Source organism: Pristiophorus japonicus, chromosome 16, assembly GCF_044704955.1.
Source record: "Pristiophorus japonicus isolate sPriJap1 chromosome 16, sPriJap1.hap1, whole genome shotgun sequence".
Classification (NCBI taxonomy): domain Eukaryota; kingdom Metazoa; phylum Chordata; class Chondrichthyes; family Pristiophoridae; genus Pristiophorus; species Pristiophorus japonicus.
The window spans coordinates 99,630,492-99,652,881 of NC_091992.1; the positions used below are offsets into that span (position 1 = coordinate 99,630,492).

At 42.9% G+C, this 22,390-nt stretch overlaps 1 protein-coding gene across 1 annotated transcript in view; it reads right to left on the reverse strand.

The window, feature by feature from the left end:
* Window positions 1-746: 746 nt before the first annotated feature.
* pik3r5 (phosphoinositide-3-kinase, regulatory subunit 5) overlaps window positions 747-22,390 on the reverse strand; it is a 99,177-nt gene continuing 77,533 nt past the window's right edge. Inside the window, exons 15-19 of the mRNA XM_070857602.1 lie at window positions 22,221-22,297; window positions 20,086-20,179; window positions 17,591-17,673; window positions 10,808-10,923; window positions 747-5,927 (exon numbers count right to left, since the gene is read on the reverse strand). Coding sequence (XP_070713703.1) covers window positions 5,780-5,927; window positions 10,808-10,923; window positions 17,591-17,673; window positions 20,086-20,179; window positions 22,221-22,297 — 518 coding nt within the window. The 3' untranslated portion in view covers window positions 747-5,779. The remainder of the gene's footprint in view (window positions 5,928-10,807; window positions 10,924-17,590; window positions 17,674-20,085; window positions 20,180-22,220; window positions 22,298-22,390) is intronic.

The window sequence follows — 22,390 nt, forward strand, 5'->3', positions numbered from 1 at the left end:
TACCCCAACCCATGACCTCTCCCCAAACTACCCCAAACTATCCCAACCCACGACCTCCCCCCAAACTATCCCAACCCACGACCTCCCCCCAAACTACCCCAACCCACGACCTCTCCCCAAACTACCCCAAACTATCCCAACCCACGACCTCCCCCCAAACTATCCCAACCCACGACCTCTCCCCAAACTACCCCAACCCACGACCTCTCCCCAAACTACCCCAACCCACGACCTCTCCCCAAACTACCCCAACCCATGACCTCCCCCCAAACTATCCCAACCCACAACCTCCCCCGCAAACTACCTCAACCTCTCCCCAAACTACCTCAACCGACGACCTCCCCCAAACTACAACCTCCCCCCGACTTGCGACCTCCCACCCAACCCACAATCTCCTTCCCCCTTGTGATGTCTTCACGCAGCACCTAACCCCTCCACCCAGATTTCTTTCTCCCTCCTCTTGGCTCCTTGGCTGTGGCCTTTCTGCATGATAGTCAGCACCCTCTCAATCTGGCCGGCTGCCAACCGGGAAATGGAGAAAAAAAATTCAAACGTGGTCCTGCCATTAAATTCAGCTGCACCTCCGCATTATCCGCATTACTGAGTTCCCCGGCAACCAAACTCTCTCCCCTCGCCCCCGCCCCCCACATAATATCAGGGGCAATCTCTTTTATTCAGGAACAGACAGCTTCCATCTTGTGTTAACTTATGCAATCAAACACACTGCAAAGTCCATTTAAACTGTCAATAAAGCTTTATCCTTAAATCAATGCCAAAAAGATGTATATTCTATTATTACAGTGTACATTTACTATACAAATATATACAGTTTAGTGTGCAATCCAGTACCTTAAAAATAGTGCAATTCATCTGAATTCCTGAAAGTTTTGTGTAACAGCCCTACGATGAGGGAAAAAAATAAATTTCCAGTGCACTTTCTGAAGCTATTAGTATACAGTGGCTGCAATTGAGGAAAACAAGAGAAGAATTCAGAACAGAAATACAATTATTGCACATTATACAACATATTTGAGAGACAGGAGTTCAAACTGTCAGGCAATTTGTTGCCAATATTTGGTTTATAACCATTAGACCAGTTTGGTCAATTCAAGAGGCATCAGATTCCTATACCGTGGTCAGGAATTTCCGCTATGAATGCATTCTGCTCACATTTGCAGCAGCGAATAATCGTCCATAACCTTACTGTAATAAGTCTTTCAGAAGGCTTTTCAATCAAGCTCCAAACTCGAGACAAAAGTACACCACATGAAGATTGTTTTTAACAGAGTGCTGGATCAAAATTCATTTTCAAAACATATACATCAGTAATTTAATAGTAATATGCTGTAGTATGCAAATGATTATAAACTAGAATTAAAGGAATGTGCAAAGTCACAGAGACATTGCCAGAACTTTCCCTCTGTATGCTAGGTGTATAAAAAATGTATTCCTGATTTTGCTGCACAGAAGAAATTTTCTCCAATGTCTTAATTCAGTTTACTTAAAATTTAAAACAAAACATAACTTTCTCTGCATTCTAAAAATAAGTAAATTAAATTGAAATAATTTTTGACCCATCATCAGTAACTGTAATACCCTTAAACAAGAAACACACAAATAAACTCCATCAAAGCAATAAAGAGATTTATGATGTAAAAATACTGGTCAGTTTTATTGGCCCAGCACAGTTGAATCTGGTAACTGCTTAATTAGTTTCCCAAACATTTTAAACTCAAATTAGCATTTCAAAGGGCTGGTTTTATCTGCAAAAGAACAACCAGTATTAATTACCCCTCGGTTCATTTAAATCACTGTAACTGTATTGAAATTAAATTACTTTATTGGACAAATTCATTGGGACTTCAAATGGGAAATAAAAAAGGATGATAGATGTAAAATGGGCTGCCGATTTGCTATCACCCGTTTTACACTGTCCCACAAAATCAAGATGTACCCCTATTAATGTCTTTCACAGGAGTTTGAGTGTGCACAAGATAAATTATCTGCAGCATCATTCATTTAAATGTCATTGACTAAATCAGTTATTGTATTCAGTGGGAAAGGAATCAGTACAATGGGATTCTGCACCAGGTATCGGTTCACTTCGAATCAACTCCTTTATCTGTACATTAAGGAAGCTGTACAATTTATTACAATATATCAAGAGGATTATTTACACTGAATTAGAATATTAGACTTTGTTTTACATGCATTATTTGCACAGTACTGAAAGACACTTTATACCGGAGAACTAGTTTTTATCATTTTTCATTCAAGTTTTATCTTTTATTTTAGTTCCTTCTCCCACCATCCCACTTTCACATACGATTCCTTAATCAAAAGGGCAGGCAACTATCCCAGGCATCTCCCAAAAACACTGCAACCACATTCCATGAGTTGCTAAGAAAGGCATTCATTTTTACCATTCCTTCTCTGAAGGCTTGTAATTTCTGCATGGCACCAACATGAGGAATTGCGGGCCAGAATATGCACTTTATATTACATAGAATTACATACAATATACAGCACAGGAACAGACTGTTCAGCTCAACCAATCTATGCAAATGTTTATGCTCCACTCGAGCCTCCTCCCATCCTTCCTCATCTAACTCTATCAGCATAACCCCACATTCCCTTCTCCCTCATATGCTTATCTAGCCTCCTCTTAAATGCATCTATACTATTCGCCTCAATCACTCCCTGTGGTAGTGAGTTCCACATTCTCACCACTCTCTTGGTAAATAAATGTTTCCTAAATTCCCCATTTGATTTCTTGGTGACTATCTTATATTGATGGCCTTTAGTTTTGCTCTTCCCTATGAGTGAAAACACTCTGTGAATCTACTTTATCAAAACCTTTCATATTTTTAAAGACCTCTATTAGGTCAACCCTCAGCCTTCTCTTTCAAGAAAAAAAGAGACCCAGCCTGTTCATCATTTCCTGATAGGTATAACTTCGAATTTCTGGTATCATCCTTGTAAATCTTTTTTGCACCCTCTCCAGTGCCTCTATATCTTTTTTATAATAATATGATGACCAGAACTGTACACAATACTTCAAGTGTGGTCCAATACAAGTTTAGCATAACTTCTTTACTTTTCAATTCTATCCTTCTAGAGATAAACCCTAGTGCTTGGTTTGCTTTCTTTATGGCTTTAGAATGTGCATCGCTACTTTTAGTGATTTGTACTCCCAGATCCCTTTGCTCCTTTACTCCATTTAGATTCTTATTTTACAAGTAACATGTGACCTCCTTATTTTTCTTACCTAAATATAATACCTTACATTTATCTGTGTTGAAATTCATTTGCCAACTATATGTCCATTCTGCAAGTTTATTAATGTCGTCTTTAATTTATTGCAGTCCTCCTCAGTAATGACTATTCTTTTGGAAATCTAGACAAATTACATCTACGACATTACTCTTGTCTACTCTCTGTTACCTCTTCACGGAATTCAGTGAGGTTGGTCAAGCAAGACTTTCCCTTTTGAAATCCATGTTGACTATTCATTATTATATTTTGGATTCTGGATGTTTTTCTATTTTCTTCTTTAGTCGTGATTCCATTATTTTTCCTCCTACCGATGTTAAGCTGACTGGTCTATAGTTCCCTAAACATGTTCTGTCTCCCTTCTTAAACATAGTTATAACATTAGCTATCTGCTAGTCCTCTGGCACTACACCTTTTGCTAACAAATTATTAAATATGTGTAATGGTGCCTCTGCTATCTCTTTTCTAGATTCTTGTAAAATATGTGGATGAAATTAATCCGGACCATGGTTCTATTCTCTTTGAGTTTGATTAGTTTATGCAATATTTCTCCTCTTTTTATTTAAAATGCGGTCTAATCTCATCTTCTGATGTCATGCCCACCTGATCCATCCCCCGGTAAATATTGCAGCAAAGTAATTATTTAATATTTCTGCCATTTTGCTATTGCTGTTTTTATTGTGAATTTATCCTGTCCATCACTTAGTGGCCCTATTCCCATCCCAACTTTCTTTTTTTTTATTTATATGCCTATAAAATATATTATTTTGTGTTATGTTCCTTGATAATTTAATTTCATAGTTCCTCTTTGCCTTAATAATTGTTTTTTTTACTTCTCTCCTAATCTCTTTGTATTCTCCTTTGTCATGCTCTCCCCTGCTGTCTATGTATTTAGTGTATGACTTTTTCCCTTATCCTCAATTTTTTTCCTTGTCTTTATTCATCCATGGTGTCTCATTAGTGTTTAGTTTGTTCTTTTTTTTCTGCAGAATCTATTTTTCCTGGAATTTGTTGAACACAATTTTTAATGTTTCCCATTGTTGTTCTACATCATTGTTTGCCAATATTGTTGTTTTTTTATTTTCTCAAGTTCTGGTCTCAGCCCCTCAAAATCAGCTTTCGACACACCAGTTTTTTAGCCACATGTTAATTCTTCTGATCTGTCTGTCTCTATAACAATTTACACATTTCTCGGGCAATAATCCAGAGATTATTACCCTCGAGTTCCTGCTTTTTCATTTTCCCTCCTTACTCTTGATACTTGCTCAGCAGGACCTCCTCCCTGTTCCTACCTTTGTCGTTTGTTCCGACATGGACCACGACAACTGGATTTTCTCCCTTCCTTTTCAAATTCCTCTGCAGCCACCTTACCCTGGTAGACAACACACTCTTCGGGACTCTCATTCGTGGCTTCAGAGGATGCTATCTATCCCTCTAATTATAGAATCCCCTATCATTACCACATTTCTATTCTGCTCTCCCTGCCTGCCTGCCCGCCTCCACCCATATGTTTTGGAGTGTCTCTAGCTCGCACTTCAGCTCAATGACTGTGAGCCGGAGTGACTGAAGGTAGAGATATTTCCTGCAGATGTGGGAATCTGGGACAATCTTGCTGTACACCAATCTCACATCCTATAGTCCCGACACAGACTGCCCTGAAACTCTAGTCTTATTTATTTATTTATCGATAGTCTTAATTATTAGGTAGACTGCTGCTGTTAAAAAAACGAATTACTTACTGTTTACTTATCCGAAAGCAAAAACAAATGTATCACTCACCAACCTGGTCTAGAGAGTTGTTCACCTCAAGCAAATGGACGCTACTTGAAAATCTCACACTTTTTGAAACACGGTTTAGTTATACTACTTCTTTTTCTTTGGGCCTTACTTTATCGATAGTAGTCTATACTTATTTATAGCTAATTACCTTATAGTCTGTTTTAAGGTTTATTTTTACGCACTAACTTGCAAGTGTTAAAGGCATAAAGGAGCACCTCTCCTTCTCCCTCTGGACCGAATTCCTACTCTCACCAAATTCTAAACTTCCCACTCCACTCAGTAACATTGCGATCTGTATTCCGCTCTCCTCTGCAATGTATCAGTACACCACTCTGCCAATCACCAAAAAAAGTATATTTACACCACATGAATATTTAAGTCAAGTTAGCTTCTTTCGTATTGTGACACTGAAGTTCCATTTCCTGAAACAGTTCCAGGAACAACTAGTTACCAGCTGTCTAAGTACCATTTTGTTTCTCCTCTCCCTAGTAGTCTTATTAACAATGGCTATAAAACAACCTATTTGTACCATTTGGATCACAATTTAAATTGGCACGCTCTCGCTACGTCATCTGAGGCCTTCTGTAAGCACCAATGAAAAATTAGATTTATACAATAGTAAATCTATTAGTGCCAGCTCAAAATATAAAATCAGGTCCATAGTTTTGGTGCAATAGTATCTTCAGCCAGTAGTGCGACATGGACAATGTGTCATCATTTGCTGTTGCTATGGCAAAGCTCCGCTGAAGGTTACAATTGGAAGACAGAGGAGTGAATAGAACTTCGATGGTTGCTGCTGCATCTGGAAAGAGGTGTGTTTCTTCAGTTTCTGAGGCACCCTATCCTCAGGCTTGTAACACACAGACACCTCACATCTAAACAAGACAAAACAAGATAAATCTCAGTTCATTTTATATCAAAGGATCCAAACAGGAAAAAGCGGAACAGGTTTGTACAAACTGGTTTAGGCAGCATGAGTTGGCTGTGATCTATTTTAAGTCAATATGCTACACATTTAGGTCTCTATGGATTTCTACCCGTTCTGTAATATTTTACTTCATATATTTCAGTTTTGAAGATATTTCTGTATGAATGTACTTTGAACTGTCGAACAGTTTTTGGGTGGGGTAGAATATACGTGGCTTGAGCAATGGTGCAGCAGGGAGGGATTCAAATTCCTGGGGCATTGGAACCGGTTCTGGGGGAGGTGGGACCAGTACAATCCGGACGGTCTGCACCTGGGCAGAATCGGAACCAATGTCCTCGGGGGAGTGTTTGCTAGTGCTGTTGGGGAGGAGTTAAACTAATATGGCAGGGGGATGGGAACCAATGCAGGGAGATAGAGGGAAACAAAAAGGAGGCAAAAACAAAAGACAGAAAGGAGATGAGGAAAAGTGGAGGGCAGAGAAACCCAAGGCAAAGAACAAAAAGGGCCATTGTACAGCAAAATTCTAAAAGGACAGAGGGTGTTAAAAAAACAAGCCTAAAGGCTTTGTGTCTTAATGCAAGGAGTATCCGCAATAAAGTGGATGAATTAACTGTGCAAATAGATGTTAACAAATATGATGTGATTGGGATTACGGAGACGTGGCTCCAGGATGATCAGGGCTGGGAACTCAACATCCAGGGGTATTCAACATTCAGGAAGGATAGAATAAAAGGAAAAGGAGGTGGGGTAGCATTGCTGGTTAAGGAGGAGATTAAGGCAATAGTTAGGAAGGACATTAGCTTGGATGATGTGGAATCTATATGGGTAGAGCTGCAGAACACCAAAGGGCAAAAAACGTTAGTGGGAGTTGTGTACAGACCTCCAAACAGTAGTAGTGATGTTGTGGAGGGCATCAAACAGGAAATTAGGGGTGCGTGCAATAAAGGTGCAGCAGTTATAATGGGTGACTTTAATATGCACATAGATTGGGCTAACCAAACTGGAAGCAATACGGTGGAGGAGGATTTTCTGGAGTGCATAAGGGATGGTTTTTTAGACCAATATGTCGAGGAACCAACTAGGGGGGAGGCCATCTTAGACTGGGTGTTATGTAATGAGAGAGGATTAATTAGCAATCTCGTTGTGTGAGGCCCCTTGGGGAAGAGTGAACATAATATGGTGGAATTCTGCATTGGGATGGAGAATGAAACAGTTAATTCAGAGACCATGGTCCAGAACTTAAAGGCGGCTAACTTTGAAGGTATGAGGCGTGAATTGGCTGGGATGGATTGGCGAATGATACTTAAGGGGTTGACTATGGATGGGCAATGGCAGACATTTAGAGACCGCATGGATGAACTACAACAATTGTACATTCCTGTCTGGCATAAAAATAAAAAAGGGAAGGTGGCTCAACCGTGGCTATCAAGGGAAATCAGGGATAGTATTAAAGCCAAGGAAGTGGCATACAAATTGGCCAGAAATAGCAGCGAACCTGGGGACTGGGAGAAATTTAGAACTCAACAGAGGAGGACAAAGGGTTTGATTAGGGCAGGGAAAATGGAGTATGAGAAGAAGCTTGCAGGGAACATTAAGACGGATTACAAAAGTTTCTATAGATATGTAAAGAGAAAAAGGTTAGTAAAGACAAACGTAGGTCCCCTGCAGTCAGAATCAGGGGAAGTCATAACGGGGAACAAAGAAATGGCGGACCAATTGAACAAGTACTTTGGTTCGGTATTCACGAAGGAGGACACGAACAACCTTCCGGTTATAAAAGGGGTCGGGGGGTCTAGTAAGGAGGAGGAACTGAGGGAAATCCTTATTAGTCGGGAAATTGTGTTGGGGAAATTGATGGGATTGAAGGCCGATAAATCCCCAGGGCCTGATGGACTGCATCCCAGAGTACTTAAGGAGGTGGCCTTGGAAATAGTGGATGCGTTGACAGTCATTTTCCAACATTCCATTGACTCTGGATCAGTTCCTATGGTGTGGAGGGTAGCCAATGTAACCCCACTTTTTAAAAAAGGAGGGAGAGAGAAAACAGGGAATTATAGACCGGTCAGCCTGACATCGGTAATGGGTAAAATGATGGAATCAATTATTAAGGATGTCATAGCAGTGCATTTGGAAAGAGGTGACATGATAGGTCCAAGTCAGCATGGATTTGTGAAAGGGAAATCATGCTTGACAAATCTTCTGGAATTTTTTGAGGATGTTTCCAGTAGAGTGGATAAGGGAGAACCAGTTGATGTGGTATATTTGGACTTTCAGAAGGCGTTCGACAAGGTCCCACACAAGAGATTGATGTGCAAAGTTAGAGCACATGGGATTGGGGGTAGTGTACTGACATGGATTGAGAACTGGTTGTCAGACAGGAAGCAAAGAGTAGGAGTAAATGGGTACTTTTCAGAATGGCAGGCAGTGACTAGTGGGGTACCGCAAGGTTCTGTGCTGGGGCCCCAGCTGTTTACACTGTACATTAATGATTTAGATGAGGGGATTAAATGTAGTATCTCCAAATTTGCGGATGACACTAAGTTGGGTGGCAATGTGAGCTGCGAGGAGGATGCTGTGAGGCTGCAGAGTGACTTGGATAGGTTAGGTGAGTGGGCAAATGCATGGCAGATGAAGTATAATGTGGATAAATGTGAGGTTATCCACTTTGGTGGTAGAAACAGAGAGACAGACTATTATCTGAATGGTGACAGATTAAGAAAAGGGGAGGTGCAAAGAGACCTGGGTGTCATGGTACATCAGTCATTGAAGGTTGGCATGCAGGTGCAGCAGGGGGTTAAGAAAGCAAATGGCATGTTGGCCTTCATAGCAAGGGGATTTGAGTACAGGGGCAGGGAGGTGTTGCTACAGTTGTACAGGGCCTTGGTGAGGCCACACCTGGAGTATTGTGTACAGTTTTGGTCTCCTAACCTGAGGAAGGACATTCTTGCTATTGAGGGAGTGCAGCGAAGGTTCACCAGACTGATTCCCGGGATGGCGGGACTGACCTATCAAGAAAGACTGGATCAACTGGGCTTGTATTCACTGGAGTTCAGAAGAATGAGAGGGGACCTCATAGAAACATTTAAAATTCTGACGGGGTTAGACAGGTTAGATGCAGGAAGAATGTTCCCAATGTTGGGGAAGTCCAGAACCAGAGGTCACAGTCTAAGGATAAGGGGTAAGCCATTTAGGACCGAGATGCGGAGGAACTTCTTCACCCAGAGAGTGGTGAACCTGTGGAATTCTCTACCACAGAAAGTTGTTGAGGCCAATTCACTAAATATATTCAAAAAGGAGTTAGATGAGGTCCTTACTACGAGGCGGATCAAGGGGTATGGCGAGAAAGCAGGAAGGGGGTACTGAAGTTGAATGTTCAGCCATGAACTCATTGAATGGCGGTGCAGGCTAGAAGGGCCGAATGGCCTACTCCTGCACCTATTTTCTATGTTTCTATGTTTCTATATATATATTGTGATACACAAGGCATCCTGGGTGGGCCAGAGGCTCTTTTCTTGTCCGTTATTGTTCATATGTTTGTACTTGTCCCTTCTTATTTCCTCATTGATGCACAATGTCTGCTCATTTAAGAGCAACCAGAGCATGTTTCAAAATTCAAGCACAAGTATATTACATTAAGCAGGTATTTTTAGCTATTGGTAGAGTAACAATTACTTTCCTTTTATGCTTCAGTGAATCTTTGTGCTAATTAGGATGAGGGATGAGAAATGGAGACAATTTCCAATTTCACTCACTTAATGTTAGTATTAAGCACGCCTCAGATAGGTATAGCAGGAGAAAAATGCAGAATAAAGCTCTCTGTACCCCAGAAATATATCGTAGTGCCAACCTCAGACTTCTTTTTGGAACTGTATGACATTTTTTATTTAATCAGTTACCTTTATGGCATCTCTGAATGAGATTGCCAATTGGTGTAAAATTAGGACCAGATTCTAACCACTCTCTGGGTACAGAAGTTGCTCCTGAATTCCTTGTTGGATTTATTAGTGACGATCTTATATTTATGGCCCCTAGTTTTGGACTCCCTCACAAGTGGGGGAATCACTTTGCCTGAGTTCCTGTCAACTATAATCACGGTGTCATTATTCAGCGAGATAAAAACAACATTCACATGACAATAAAAACATGATTTACTTATCGTGACCAACGAGGAAGTGCAGTTTATTTATCGACACGAAGTGAAATGCTTCGCAGCTATAACACTAGAGAGCTTTCAGGCAGTAAGTGTTCCTGGAATAGGGGGAAAAACAGCTATCTCTGCCACTTTCACAGCCACACTACCAGATAGGCCGATAATGGTCATGGCTCAGTGTCTGGCACTCTTGCCTCTGAGACAGAGAGCAATGGATTCAAGTCTTACTCGAGCACTTAAAATTAGGCTGACACTCCAGCTCAGTACTGAGGGATTGCTGCATTGCTGGAGGGGCTGTCCTCTGGATGAGATGTTAAACTGAGTTTCAGAAGGATGTTCAAAATCCCGTGGCACGTTTGAGGAAGAGCAGGGAGTTCTCTCAGTATCCTGGTCAACACTGCTTCCTCAACCAACAGCACAAAAAAACAGATACTCAGCTCATTGTGTTTGTGGGATCTTGCTGCACATAAAATGGCTGCCATGGTTGCCTACATCACAGTAGCCACACTGTTTAAAAACAACACTTGAAGATGTTTCTGAGAGGCGTGATAAAAATGCTACATACATGCAAAAGTTTAAAACATGCACTGCAGGAAGACTATGGTTTTTGCATTTTTATTTTAAAATAAGTTTTCAAAAATAACAGACGAGTGAAAAAGTTGAAATAATTCTCCTACCTGGTTACACTCTGAAGAACCTTTTGCTCATCCTGGTCCAGACAAACAGCAAATGTGGTATTATTAACCCCTATTATCTGTACCTTGTCAATCTTGATTTGGGTAACACTTATTTGCTAAAACAACAGAAAGGGAATTGCATCAAATAATGCCCACAGTATAATGATCAGTCAAACATTTTGTGCAAGAGACACTCAGCACCAAATGTTTTGTTCATAGTTAATTTTCTTTCCTTTTCAATACTATTGTTGCGCTTACTTAGCAAACATAAACTTGAATCCTGGTGATTTGCAAGTTATGCTTAGGGCAGAGGGAATGTTTTTGTCTGTGAGCTATATACACCTTGAGACGGCATTGTTCTACATCCCCTGTCTGTGCTGAGTCTGTCCCAATGTCTTTGGAAAGGGAATATCACAGCCAGAGTTCCTGCTCCTGATTGCTACTCAACCCTTTCAGGAATTGCATGTAGGAGTGTTAGTGTAGGACAGAATTGGGCTCAATTTGATATCCTTCTCAGTCAGACAGCCTGTGGAAATCATTGTCAAGTATAACATATGAATAGTGGGCCACTTGAGCCAGAGGATGTCCACCAGCCATAGAACCGTAATTCAGTGATTGAGTGATCAGGAAAGGAGGAGACTGAGTAAATTGGAGAGAAAGACAAGTCTTATGTTGGGATCTGGTTGACATTACATTCTGTTCTTTCACCTCTGGGACCTGGGTTCAAATCCAGCTCTGGCAGATTGAATTAAAGTTTTCTGTTCCCTACGGAGCCATGCTCAAAAGGATTTAGGTCCTGACTATATCAAACCCATTCACATAGAAGCCTTCCAGTTAGTAGAAAGACTTGTACTCTCAGTTGGGATTCATGTTACAGAAGTGAAAGGGCAGTATTCTAAGTTCTGGTTACACCCAGTCTGCTGACACAGCCAGTTCTAAAATAATTCCCTTCCTTTTTAATATTTCCCCACAATGTAATTATTATATTCTCAGAGGAACTTCATTACAAAGTATTTACAGCACAGAAACAGGCATTCAGTCCAAAAGGTCCATGCCAGCATTTATGCTCCACACAAGCATCCTCCCACCTCTCTTTGTCTAACCCCATCAACATATCCTTCTCTTTCTTCCTCCCTCCTGTGCTTATCTAGCTCACTGAAAGAGTCACGTGTAAAGGAATAGGTGTTCACTTTTTAAATTCAGCATTGAACTCTTCAAAATATGGCTGCTTGTGAAATTCAAGAACGATCCTGAAAACCAAAGCAAAGAAACTAAAACTCCCGAGACCAATTGGGAGGAGAAACCCTGATCGCTGGAGCGTCCACTAGAGCGCCAATGATAAGAGGCATTGAATAAACAGTGCACCTGCCAAGAAATAACTACCAGCAGACTCCCAGAGATCAATAAAGAAAATAATGATTGCATAAATGTTTGGGGCAGCAGTAAGGGGTTTCAAGACTGGCAGAATGAACACTAAAAACAAAAATACACATTTCTGGCTCGAGTCCTAGACAAACACATCAGGTGCAAGCTTATATGACATGATGTATGCATGCTATCAGCTTTTTAAAGGGACATGCAACTAATCCCACTGCCAATACCTAAAGTAGTTAAGCTTGCGACATCATTGAGTTTCAACTAGATTTGCCAGTCAGCTCATGCACTGGACACTTTGTGAAGCTTTTATTAATCTCATTAGAGATATGACCTGTGTAAAGTCCTGTCCCTGCAGTACAGATTCACACGAGGCACATACTGAAGCCAAGGTCACTCAGGACCTGCACTTTTATTACACAGCTCTCGAATGCCTCACTTGCCTGAGACCCGTCCTTATATACCTGTCTGGGACAGGTATCCGGTGTCTCCTGCAAGTTCACCCCTGGTGGTAAGGTAAGCTTGTGGTTACAGGTCATATCTAGTTACAGTCATGTATAGCATGGTAAGATACAGTTATGTACAGTAGTGTGAGATACATGACATCACCCTCCCCCAAGGTCTTATTGTCTTTACAGGTTCAGTCTCTCAGGCAGTCTACGCTCTCGCGTGGAGCGTCTTAGTTGTGGTTCAGTTGTTTGCCTAGGTGCCTGTTGTTCTTTCGGGGTGATTGCTGGTATCTCGCCTGGGCTGTCTGTTTCGTTCAGTATGATTGTTGGTGTCTCGCCTGGGCTGTCTGTTGGGATTGGCTTTTCCTCAAGTTGTTCCCTCTGTCAGTCCACCAGGTGTGGTGTGAGTTCCACATTGTAGTCTGCTTCTGGTTCAGCAGTGTTGTTGGTGAATCTACTTTTGATTTGGTCTACATGCCTCCGGCAGGTTTGGCCATTGTCCATTTGTACCACCAGTAGCCTGTTTCCTTCCTTGCCTGTTACTGTCCCTGCAAGCCATTTGGGACCCCTGCCATAGTTTAGCACAAACACTTTGTCCCCTATCTCATTCCACCTCCCCCTTGAATTTCGGTCATGGTACTCGGTTAGCTTGCGGCGCTTTGCCTCAACGATTTCATGCATGTCTGGGAGGATTAATGAGAGCCTTGTCTTTAAGGTCCATTTCATTAATAGTTGCACAGGGGGAACTCCAGTCAATGAATGCGGACGAGATCTATATGCCAGCAGCAGTCGTGACAGGCGGCCCTGTAACGTGGGACCTTTGATTTTGAGCATGCCTTGTTTAATGATCTGCACTGCTCACTCCGCCTGGCCGTTGGAGGCCGGCTTGAATGATGCCGTCTTAACGTGATTTATGCCATGGTCACTTATAAAATCTTGGAATTCTGCGCTGGTGAAGCACAGACCATTATCACTGACCAATATGTCAGGAATGCCGTGCATTGCAAACATGGTTCCAAGGCTCTCCACAGTGGTGGAGGTGGTGCTCGAGTTTAAAATGGTGCATTCGATCCACTTAGAAAATGCATCTGCAACTAGTAGGAACATTTTGCCCATGAATGGACCCGCATAGTCTACGTGCACCCGCGACTACGGTTTGGTGGGCCAGGGGGGCCTCCCTGGGGGCATTACTGAGTTGGGCACAAATGGTGCACCACCGGACGCAGAGCTCCAAGTCCGCATCAATGCCAAGCCACCAGACGTGGGATCTGGCTATGGCCTTCATGAGAACGATCCCCGGGTGCTCGTGGTGGAGCTCCCGGACAAATGCCTCTCTGCCTCGCAGAGGCATAACTACTCGGCTGCCCCACATCAGGCAGTCTGCTTGAAGTGACAGCTCATGCATGCGCCTATGGAAAGGTTTGATCTCCTCGGGGCAGGCATCGTGAACTTCTGCCCAGTCACCGGTTAGAACACATCATTTTACTAGGGATAACGTGGGGTCGCTGGTCGTTCAGGCTCTGATTTGACGAGCCGTCATGGGCGAATCTGTGGACTCAAAGGCATTGATTGCCATGACTATCTCACAGTCCTGTTCGTCAGACCCTTCTGTGGTCGCCAGGGGTAGCCTGCTAAGCGCGTCAGCACAGTTGTCTGTGCCTAGTCTGTGCCTTATGACGCCAGCATGAGTGCCCACCGTTGAATGCGCACCGAGGCGTTGGCATTTATTGCCTTGCTTTTGGATAGTAGGGACGTGAGGGGCCTGTGGTCAGTTTCTAATGAGAACTTGGCCCTGAAAAGGTATTGGTGCATCTTTTTGACACCGTACACGCACGCGAGCGCCTCCTTCTCCACCATTCTGTACCCACGCTCCGCCCGCGAAAATGACCTGGGTGGTAAGCTATGGGTTGTAATTTACCCGCACTATTGACATGTTGTAAAACGCACCCTACCCCGTACGCTGACGCATCACATGTAAGAACTAGCTTTTTACCTGGATCAAAGAAAGCCAAAACACTGTTGGAACACAGAAGGTTGCATGCCTTATTGAAAGCGCGTTCCTGGGCGTCCCCCCAAAACCAATTGCACCCCTTTCTGAGTAGCACATGGAGAGGCTCCAGCAGCGTGCTTAAGTTCTGCATAAAGTTCCCAAAGTAATTGAGTAGCCCGAGAAAGGTGCGCAGTTCTGAGACATTCCGGGGCCTGGGTGCCAGGCGAATTGCTTCGGTTTTGGATTCTGTTGGGCAGATTCCATCAGCGGCAATCCTTCTGCCCAAAAATTCAACCTCGGGCGTGAGAAACAGGCACTTGGATTTCTTAACTCTTAGGCCTACCCGATCCAACCGCTTTAGTACTTCCCTCCAAATTGCAGAGATGGGAGTCGGTGTCCCTGCCCGTGATAAGTATGTCATCTTGAAATACAACCATCCCCGGGATGGACTTGAGCAGACTCTCCATGTTGCGCTGGAATATAGCAGCTGCTGACCTGATGCCGAATGGGCATTGATTGTACATGAAAAGGCCTCGATGTGTGTTGATGGTGGTGAGTAGCTTAGACTCTTCGGTCAGTTCTTGCGTCATATACGCAGATGTGAGATCTAGTTTTGAGAAAAGTTTTCCTCCAGCCAATGTGGCAAATAGGTCCTTCGCTCTGGGCAGCAGGTATTGGTCCTGTAGGGAGACTCTGTTTATGGTAGATCTGTAGTCCCCACAGATTCGTACGGATCCATCAGGCTTCATGACTGGGACGATGGGACTTGCCCAGTCGCTAAATTCCACAGGTGAGATAATGCCTTTCCGCAGAAGCCTGTCCAATTCATGTTCAATCTTTTCCCTCATCACATAGAGCACAGCTCTAGCCTTGTGATGGACTGGTCTAGCATCCTGTGTGATGTAGATTTTGACTTTAGCCGCTTTGAAGGTGCCCACACCTGGCTGAAAGAGATGTTCAAATCGACTTAGAACTGTTGAGCAGGAGGTCCATTCTTCTGACGACATGGCGTGAACATCATCTCATTTCCAGTTTAGTTTTGTCAGCCAGCTTCTTCCCAGCAGTGCTGGGAGATCTCCGGGGACAATCCATAGGGGAAGTCGGTTCACTGTCCCTTTATGTGTGACTGAGAACATGGCGCTGCCAAGGACTGGGACGATTTCTTTGGTATAGGTCCTTAGTTTGGTGTTGACCCTTGAGAGTTTTGGTCTGTCTCTTTTGTGCGGCCACAGCTGTTCAAATTGTTGAGCGCTCATGAGAGATTGACTCGCTCTCGCATCGAGCTCCATGTTGACGGGTATCCCGTTGAGTAGGACCCTCAATATTATGGAGGCGTCTTGTTGTAGGAGCAGTGGCCATTGATCGCGTTGACCCGCTGCACATCGGTGTCCCAGGTACTGTCCCCACCATCTGCTGGTCCGCTTTCCGACCCTTCTGATTCGTATACCAGCCGAGCTGCCGTTTTTCTGCACATGCGGGCCAGATGCCCTGTATAGTCGCAGTTTCTGCAAACATCATGCTGAAATCGACACCCCCTTGATGAGTGACTTCCCCCACATCTCCAGCACAGACCGCTTCCATTGTTTCCAAAGAATGAGCTGCGTCTGGCTGATCTCTCTTGAGCTTCTCTCAGTTTGTAGTTGATTGTTTGCATTGTGGGTTGATGAGGTGTGAACGGCCGTTCACGTGGCTCTTAATGGCTTCTGGCTGCTGTTGAGGGCCTGCTCTCCTGCCTTTGTCTGTGTGTGGGGGTAGTTCACGCTGTGAACCCCTTGTTCCGATGTTTCGTTAGTTCTCATACCCGCAGGGTAGATCAACCTCGTTTCTTCTTCCCCTGCCAAGAATGTCTGTGCGAGCAGTGCTGCTGCCTCTAGGGTCAAGTTCTTGGTTTCTATGAGCTTTCGGAATATGCCTGCGTGGCCTATTCCTTCAATAAAAAAGTCTCTCAGTACTTCTCTCCTTAGTTCATCGGAGAACTCACATAAGCTAGCCAACCTCCGAAGTTCCGCCACCAAGTCGGGTATGTTCCGGCCCACACAGCGTCTGTAGTTGTAGAACCTGTGTCTGGCCATGTGTAGGCTGCTCGCTGGCTTCAGGTGGTCTCTTACCAGTGTGCTGAACTCTTCAAACAACTTGCTTGCTGGTTTATCGGGTGCCAGCAGGTCCTTCATTAAAGCGTATGTTTTCGAGCCACAGCTGGTCAAGAGATGGGCTCTTCTCTTGTCTGCCTTGTCGTCGCCTAACCAGTCTTTGGTTACAAAGCTTTGCTGGAGTCTTTCTATAAAGTCCTCCCAATTGTCTCCAGCATTGTATTTATCATCTGAGCCGTTGTTCGCCATTCTGTGGATTCTGTAATCCCGTAACTCGTCGCCACTGTAAAGTCCTGTCCCTGCAGTACAGATTCACACGAGGCACATACTGAAGTCAAGGTCACTCAGGACCTGCACCTTTATTAGACAGCTCTCGAATGCCTCACTTGCCTGAGACCTATCCTTATAAACCTGTCTGGGACAGGTATCCAGTGTCTCCTGCAAGTGCACCCCTGGTGGTAAGGTAAGCTTGTGGTTACAGGTCATCTCTGGTTACAGTCATGTATAGCATGGTAAGATAGTTATGTACAGTAGTATGAGATACATGACAACCTGAATGGGGTAATTTTACACCGTTGTGTTCCTGTCGGAGAGCCTTGCTCACTGCGACTACTTATTGGAAATTTAGGCACACACTTGTACATGATTTTCTGACTATTTCTAACTTGCGCACCCAGTGGGTGAGGCTTCCCACCAGGAGTATACTGTTGGAAAATTATCCCTTATAATGTAAAAGGGCAGTGAAAGCATCATGTAAAAACATCTCTGGATATTTCTGCAATACTTTTATTCCCCATTGTAGCAGCTATCCCTACCTGATCAGTCCTTGCTCTGTAAAGCATCTCGCTTGTGTGCTTAACCTCGCAACAAGACTGCTTACCTGATTGTAACTTTTCTTGGATTTAGAGTTCTGTCGCTTTATCACCTCAGTCATCGAAAGATGAAGATATTCTGTATTGGATTCTAAGGAAAATGAGAATTTATCTCTATAAAATATACATAGTCAGAAGCTCTAGATTTATGTTTTAAATCACATAGCATCTTGTATAAGTGCTTGAAATACAATGATAGCACTGAGACTTTGAATTGCACACTCTCTCATGAAAGTGGGCTCTGATTTTTAAAAAAAGACTATTATAACACTGCTACCAATGCAAAAATATAAGCACAACAACACAACTAATCACGTTAAACGTTTAGTCTCCGTACCAGTGTACGGAGTACAGAGTACCACGACTACCAGATTCCCACATCTTTTTGCAGATTTTAAGTGGAGAAAAAAACTTCAGAAATGTTCACAATGTGCTTCTATTCTTTAACTCGTGCTCACTGTCTTGTTGATCGTAGGAAGTAGCAGACTCAGGTTATCTTTCACAAAAGCATTTTTCCCCCCACATTTTCCCTCCTCCTCGTTCCTGCTATCCTCAAGTTACTGACTATTACTAGGCTCAGTTCCAACAGCCTTCCAGTAATTCACTTAAATCACCACTTAATTTGTGAGTGTGTAGGGAACTCAATCCTGATGTTCACTCTTATGCACTTTCCAGCAGAGAATAAGGGACAATGATTGGGAATATGTACTCGGCGTGAAGTTTAGCCTCACATTCTTACCCCGGGGCACTAAAGCCAATTGTCATGTCTCGAATGTACCCAACTGAGATAATTTGACCAAGAATTGAACTTGGGACCTTGTGTTGTTTTGCCACAGTATGACACAGCCGAGTGAGCTGATGAATCTAGCATTGATCATGCACCCTGTACATCAGCTAAGGCTATCCTCCATTTAATTGAATGGAATGCAATTGGCACCACCTGTAGATTACATAGAGGGTCTACAAACATTTTTCTGCTTCAGCCAAATTATGTTCCTGAAAATGGTTGTCGGATGATATGTTGGTGCCTTGCAGCTCAAGTATGCGAAGTGTTGCAAGTCACCATGTTATTTGACTGCCATTTAAAAAATATACTTTTGGCGATGAGAGAAAAATGAGGGTAGCCTCTCTGTGTTGTACCTTACATGCACTCTGGTAATGTCAAGCATGGAATGAAACAAATTTCACGTTAGACGACAACTTCTTTCGTATGGTAGTGGAAAAGGAAATCAAATATCAATATCCAAGTCTGATATCCAGGCCAAAGTTTCCAGTGTAACAGCATGGATATCGTGTAGGTTGCCTGCGAATTTCCTCTGAGGGCAGTGTTCAATTATGTGCTCCAGGGTCTGATTAGGAGCTCCACAGACGCATGATGGGGATTCTTTAATCTTCCATTTATGGAGAAGGTGGCAGCATCCACCATGGCCAGTTCTGAGGCGGTTGATGGTTGTCCACTGTTTGCAGGGAAGGTTTGATCCTTCAGGTTGTACTGTGGGGTCCTCTATATGGAAATCCCCTGCAAATCCTCTGGGAGAATAGGCGCACCAACATCAGTGTCCTCATCCAGGCCAGCATCCCCAGCATTGAAGCACTGACCACACTTGATCAGCTTCGCTGGGCAGGCCACTTAGTTCGCATGCCAGACACGAGACTCCCAAAGCAAATGCTCTATGCGGAGCTCCTTCATGGCAAATGAGCCAAAGGTGGGCAGCAGAAACATTACAAGGACACCCTCAAAGCCTCCCTGATAAAGTGCGACATCACCACTGACACCTGGGAGTCCCTGGCCGAAGACCACCCTCGGTGGAGAAAGTGCATCCGGGAGGGCGGTGAGCTCTTCGAATCTCAACGCCGAGAGTGTGAAGAGGTCAAGCGCAGGCAGCGGATGGAGCGTGCGGTAAACCAGTCCCACCCACCCCTTCCCTCGACGAGTGTCTGTGGCTCTCGTCTGGACTGTTCAGCCACCAAAGAACTCACTTCAGGAATGGAAGCAAGTCTTCCTCGATTCTGTGGGACTGCCTATGATGATGATGATGATCTAAGGAATCCATTTGACATGTCACAATTTTTCTAAGCATTGCACTACCAGTCATCAAGGCTGAGGGGAGATCACTGAAGGGCTTTGGTGATGGTCCAAAATGGCCACCTTGATTTGAGATTGGCTTGTGGTCGGTTGTTCAAGTCGGCCTGGATCGGCATGTCTTTGCTGGTGTAGCGGTGTATTCTCTGGAGACTGCATATTCGTAGCATAGGTGTGGTGATGTGATGTTTGGGGTGCATGATGACAGCCTTCCCGTGACCCACCCTGTTACGTGATCTTAGGACAACTAATGTTGTCTCAAAAGACACCAATCTTGTCATTGAAGAACCAATGAAATCTACGGTAGAGTGATAAGTGCCACTTACAGAAATGTAAAATGGCTGGCTGGAGCAACTAAAAATATACAAGGTCATATTTTTGATCTCATCAAAGTAATTTGGTCGTTATGAAAAATATTACCTAGTTCATCATATTTCTTACAGGCCTTGCTAAGATTTATAGATGTACAATGTTTTTCCACATTGTTCCACTGGTTTCTTCTGCTGACTGTTGCCTAATGGAAGACAAAATAAATTACTATTAGGAGGTGAGGTGGCATGTCACTGATATATTTTTCTTTACAATCAACCTGCATTTGAAACTGGAGAATTTTAGAGTTGCAGTTTTTTTGTTTAATACAGTGTAAAAGACTTGTTAACTTTTGCATGTGATTTAAGTCACCATGCAATTAATTGAGAAACGAGCGGGACTGAAGATGATTTTAAAGAATAATTTTTTCAGCTAGTTTCTCTGCAGATTTAAAGGTAATTATGAGGTGGGGAAAAGTGGAGTTGAGGTCGAAGATCAACTATTATCTTAGTGAATGGCGGAGCAGGCTCAAGGGGCCGTATGGTCTACTCCTGCTCCTACTACTTATGTTCTTAAGCACTACTTTCTCTGCAATGCGCATTGACAACATAACCCAATTACAGAGGAATCCGACACCTTTCATGACCAATAGCGCTGCTCTAATTAATAAAAGAAGAAAGACCTTGCATTTATATAGCACCTTTCAGGACTGCCCAGAGCACTTTACAGCCAAAGAAATGCTTTTTTTTTTAAAGTGCAGTCACTGGTATAATGTAGGAAACACAACAGCTGAATTGCACACAGCAAGCTCCCACAAACAGCAATGTGATAATGACCAGATAATCTGTTGTTAGTGACGTTGATCGAGGGATAAATATTGGTTAGGACACGAGGGATAAATATTGGTTAGGACACGAGGGATAAATATTGGTTAGGACACCACAGAGAACTCCCTGCTCTTCTTCGAAATAGTGCCATGGAATCTTTTATGTCCACCCAAGAGGGCAGACGGGGCCTCGGTTTAACGTCTCATCTCAAAGAGTGCACCTTCAACAGTGCAGCACTCCCTCGGTACTGCACTGGGAGTTTCAACCTGGATTACATGCTCAGTTCTACGGAGTGAGACTTGAACCCACAACCTTCTAACTCAGTGCTTCCCACTGAGCCATGTCTGGCAGTAGGTTTGTTGCTGTAGAGAAGGGAATTTCAGAAATGAGCTGTTTGAAACCAATAGGTCATTGGTACCTTAACTGATCTTTAAAAACAACGTATAATATTTATAGACTGTAAGTTCCATATTGTGTCGTGTTTTTTTCTACTTTTGGTCATCTGAAGCAGATATGCAAATATTTGTCAATTTGCACTCCAGAAGTGATATTCCAATTAGACGTTTCTATGTTTAGTTTTAATCTGGCTTCATTTTTACAGCTTTGAATTGCCTCCGTCAGTACTCTTCAGACTGATGATGAAATCAGCTGTTCAAACAGTTAGTGTTATGATGAGCAGGAGCTGAGCACTGCAAGCAAAGACTCTGCATGAAAACAGGAACAATTTAACTGTTGAGGTAATTCCTCTTTAGATCATTGAGAGATTTGCAGCTTAAAAACTTAGTAGAATTGAAAGGGCTTGTTGCAGATTATATTTTCTAACTTATTAATAGATTTAAATAAAACTGCTTATAAATAGATACAAAAACACTCTTCTCCTCAAATTTCCCTCCCTTCTAGTTAAACTTTCCACAAACAAAATCAGGAACTCAATTGGCCATGGGAGAAATAACATACTTAAGTGGCTTCTCATCCCAATAGTCTGGAATTCCCTTCCTAAAGACTTCACATCGCTTCCGCTAAACCTACTTTTAACCAAACTTTCAGAGACATCCCATAACTCTTTACTTGCTTCCTACTCCAGTTGATCAGTTTCTGAAACAATTTGTTCTGAAAACTATATTGTGGATGTCATGTTGGATGCCATGTTGACATTACGACAGATACCATACACTCTGCAACTTTGTGATTTTTATATATTTTTGTCTTAGGCTTTTATGAAAACTAAGATAAAATAAATTAATAACACCAGTGATTAATAATTCGTTATCAGTAATTAGTATCATGTAAACCTCAACGCCTCTGTGTATAGTGACTCATACTTTGCTGCTTGGTATTATTCTATAGCCATTTATTAAAATGGTAACACCAAATCCCTTACAGCAGCATTGTCCAAGTACAGTATATAGTGCATCATACCTTGCAGTATGCAATCTGCAGTGCTAATGGTACCGCTTCTCTGTCACCATCAATGCCAAGCCTTTTACTCCCGGGACCTACATTGTTTTAGAATAAATAAGAACCAAATTAAATAAAGACTTAAATAAAATATAGCACCTTTCACGACCACCGGACATCTCAAAGCGCTT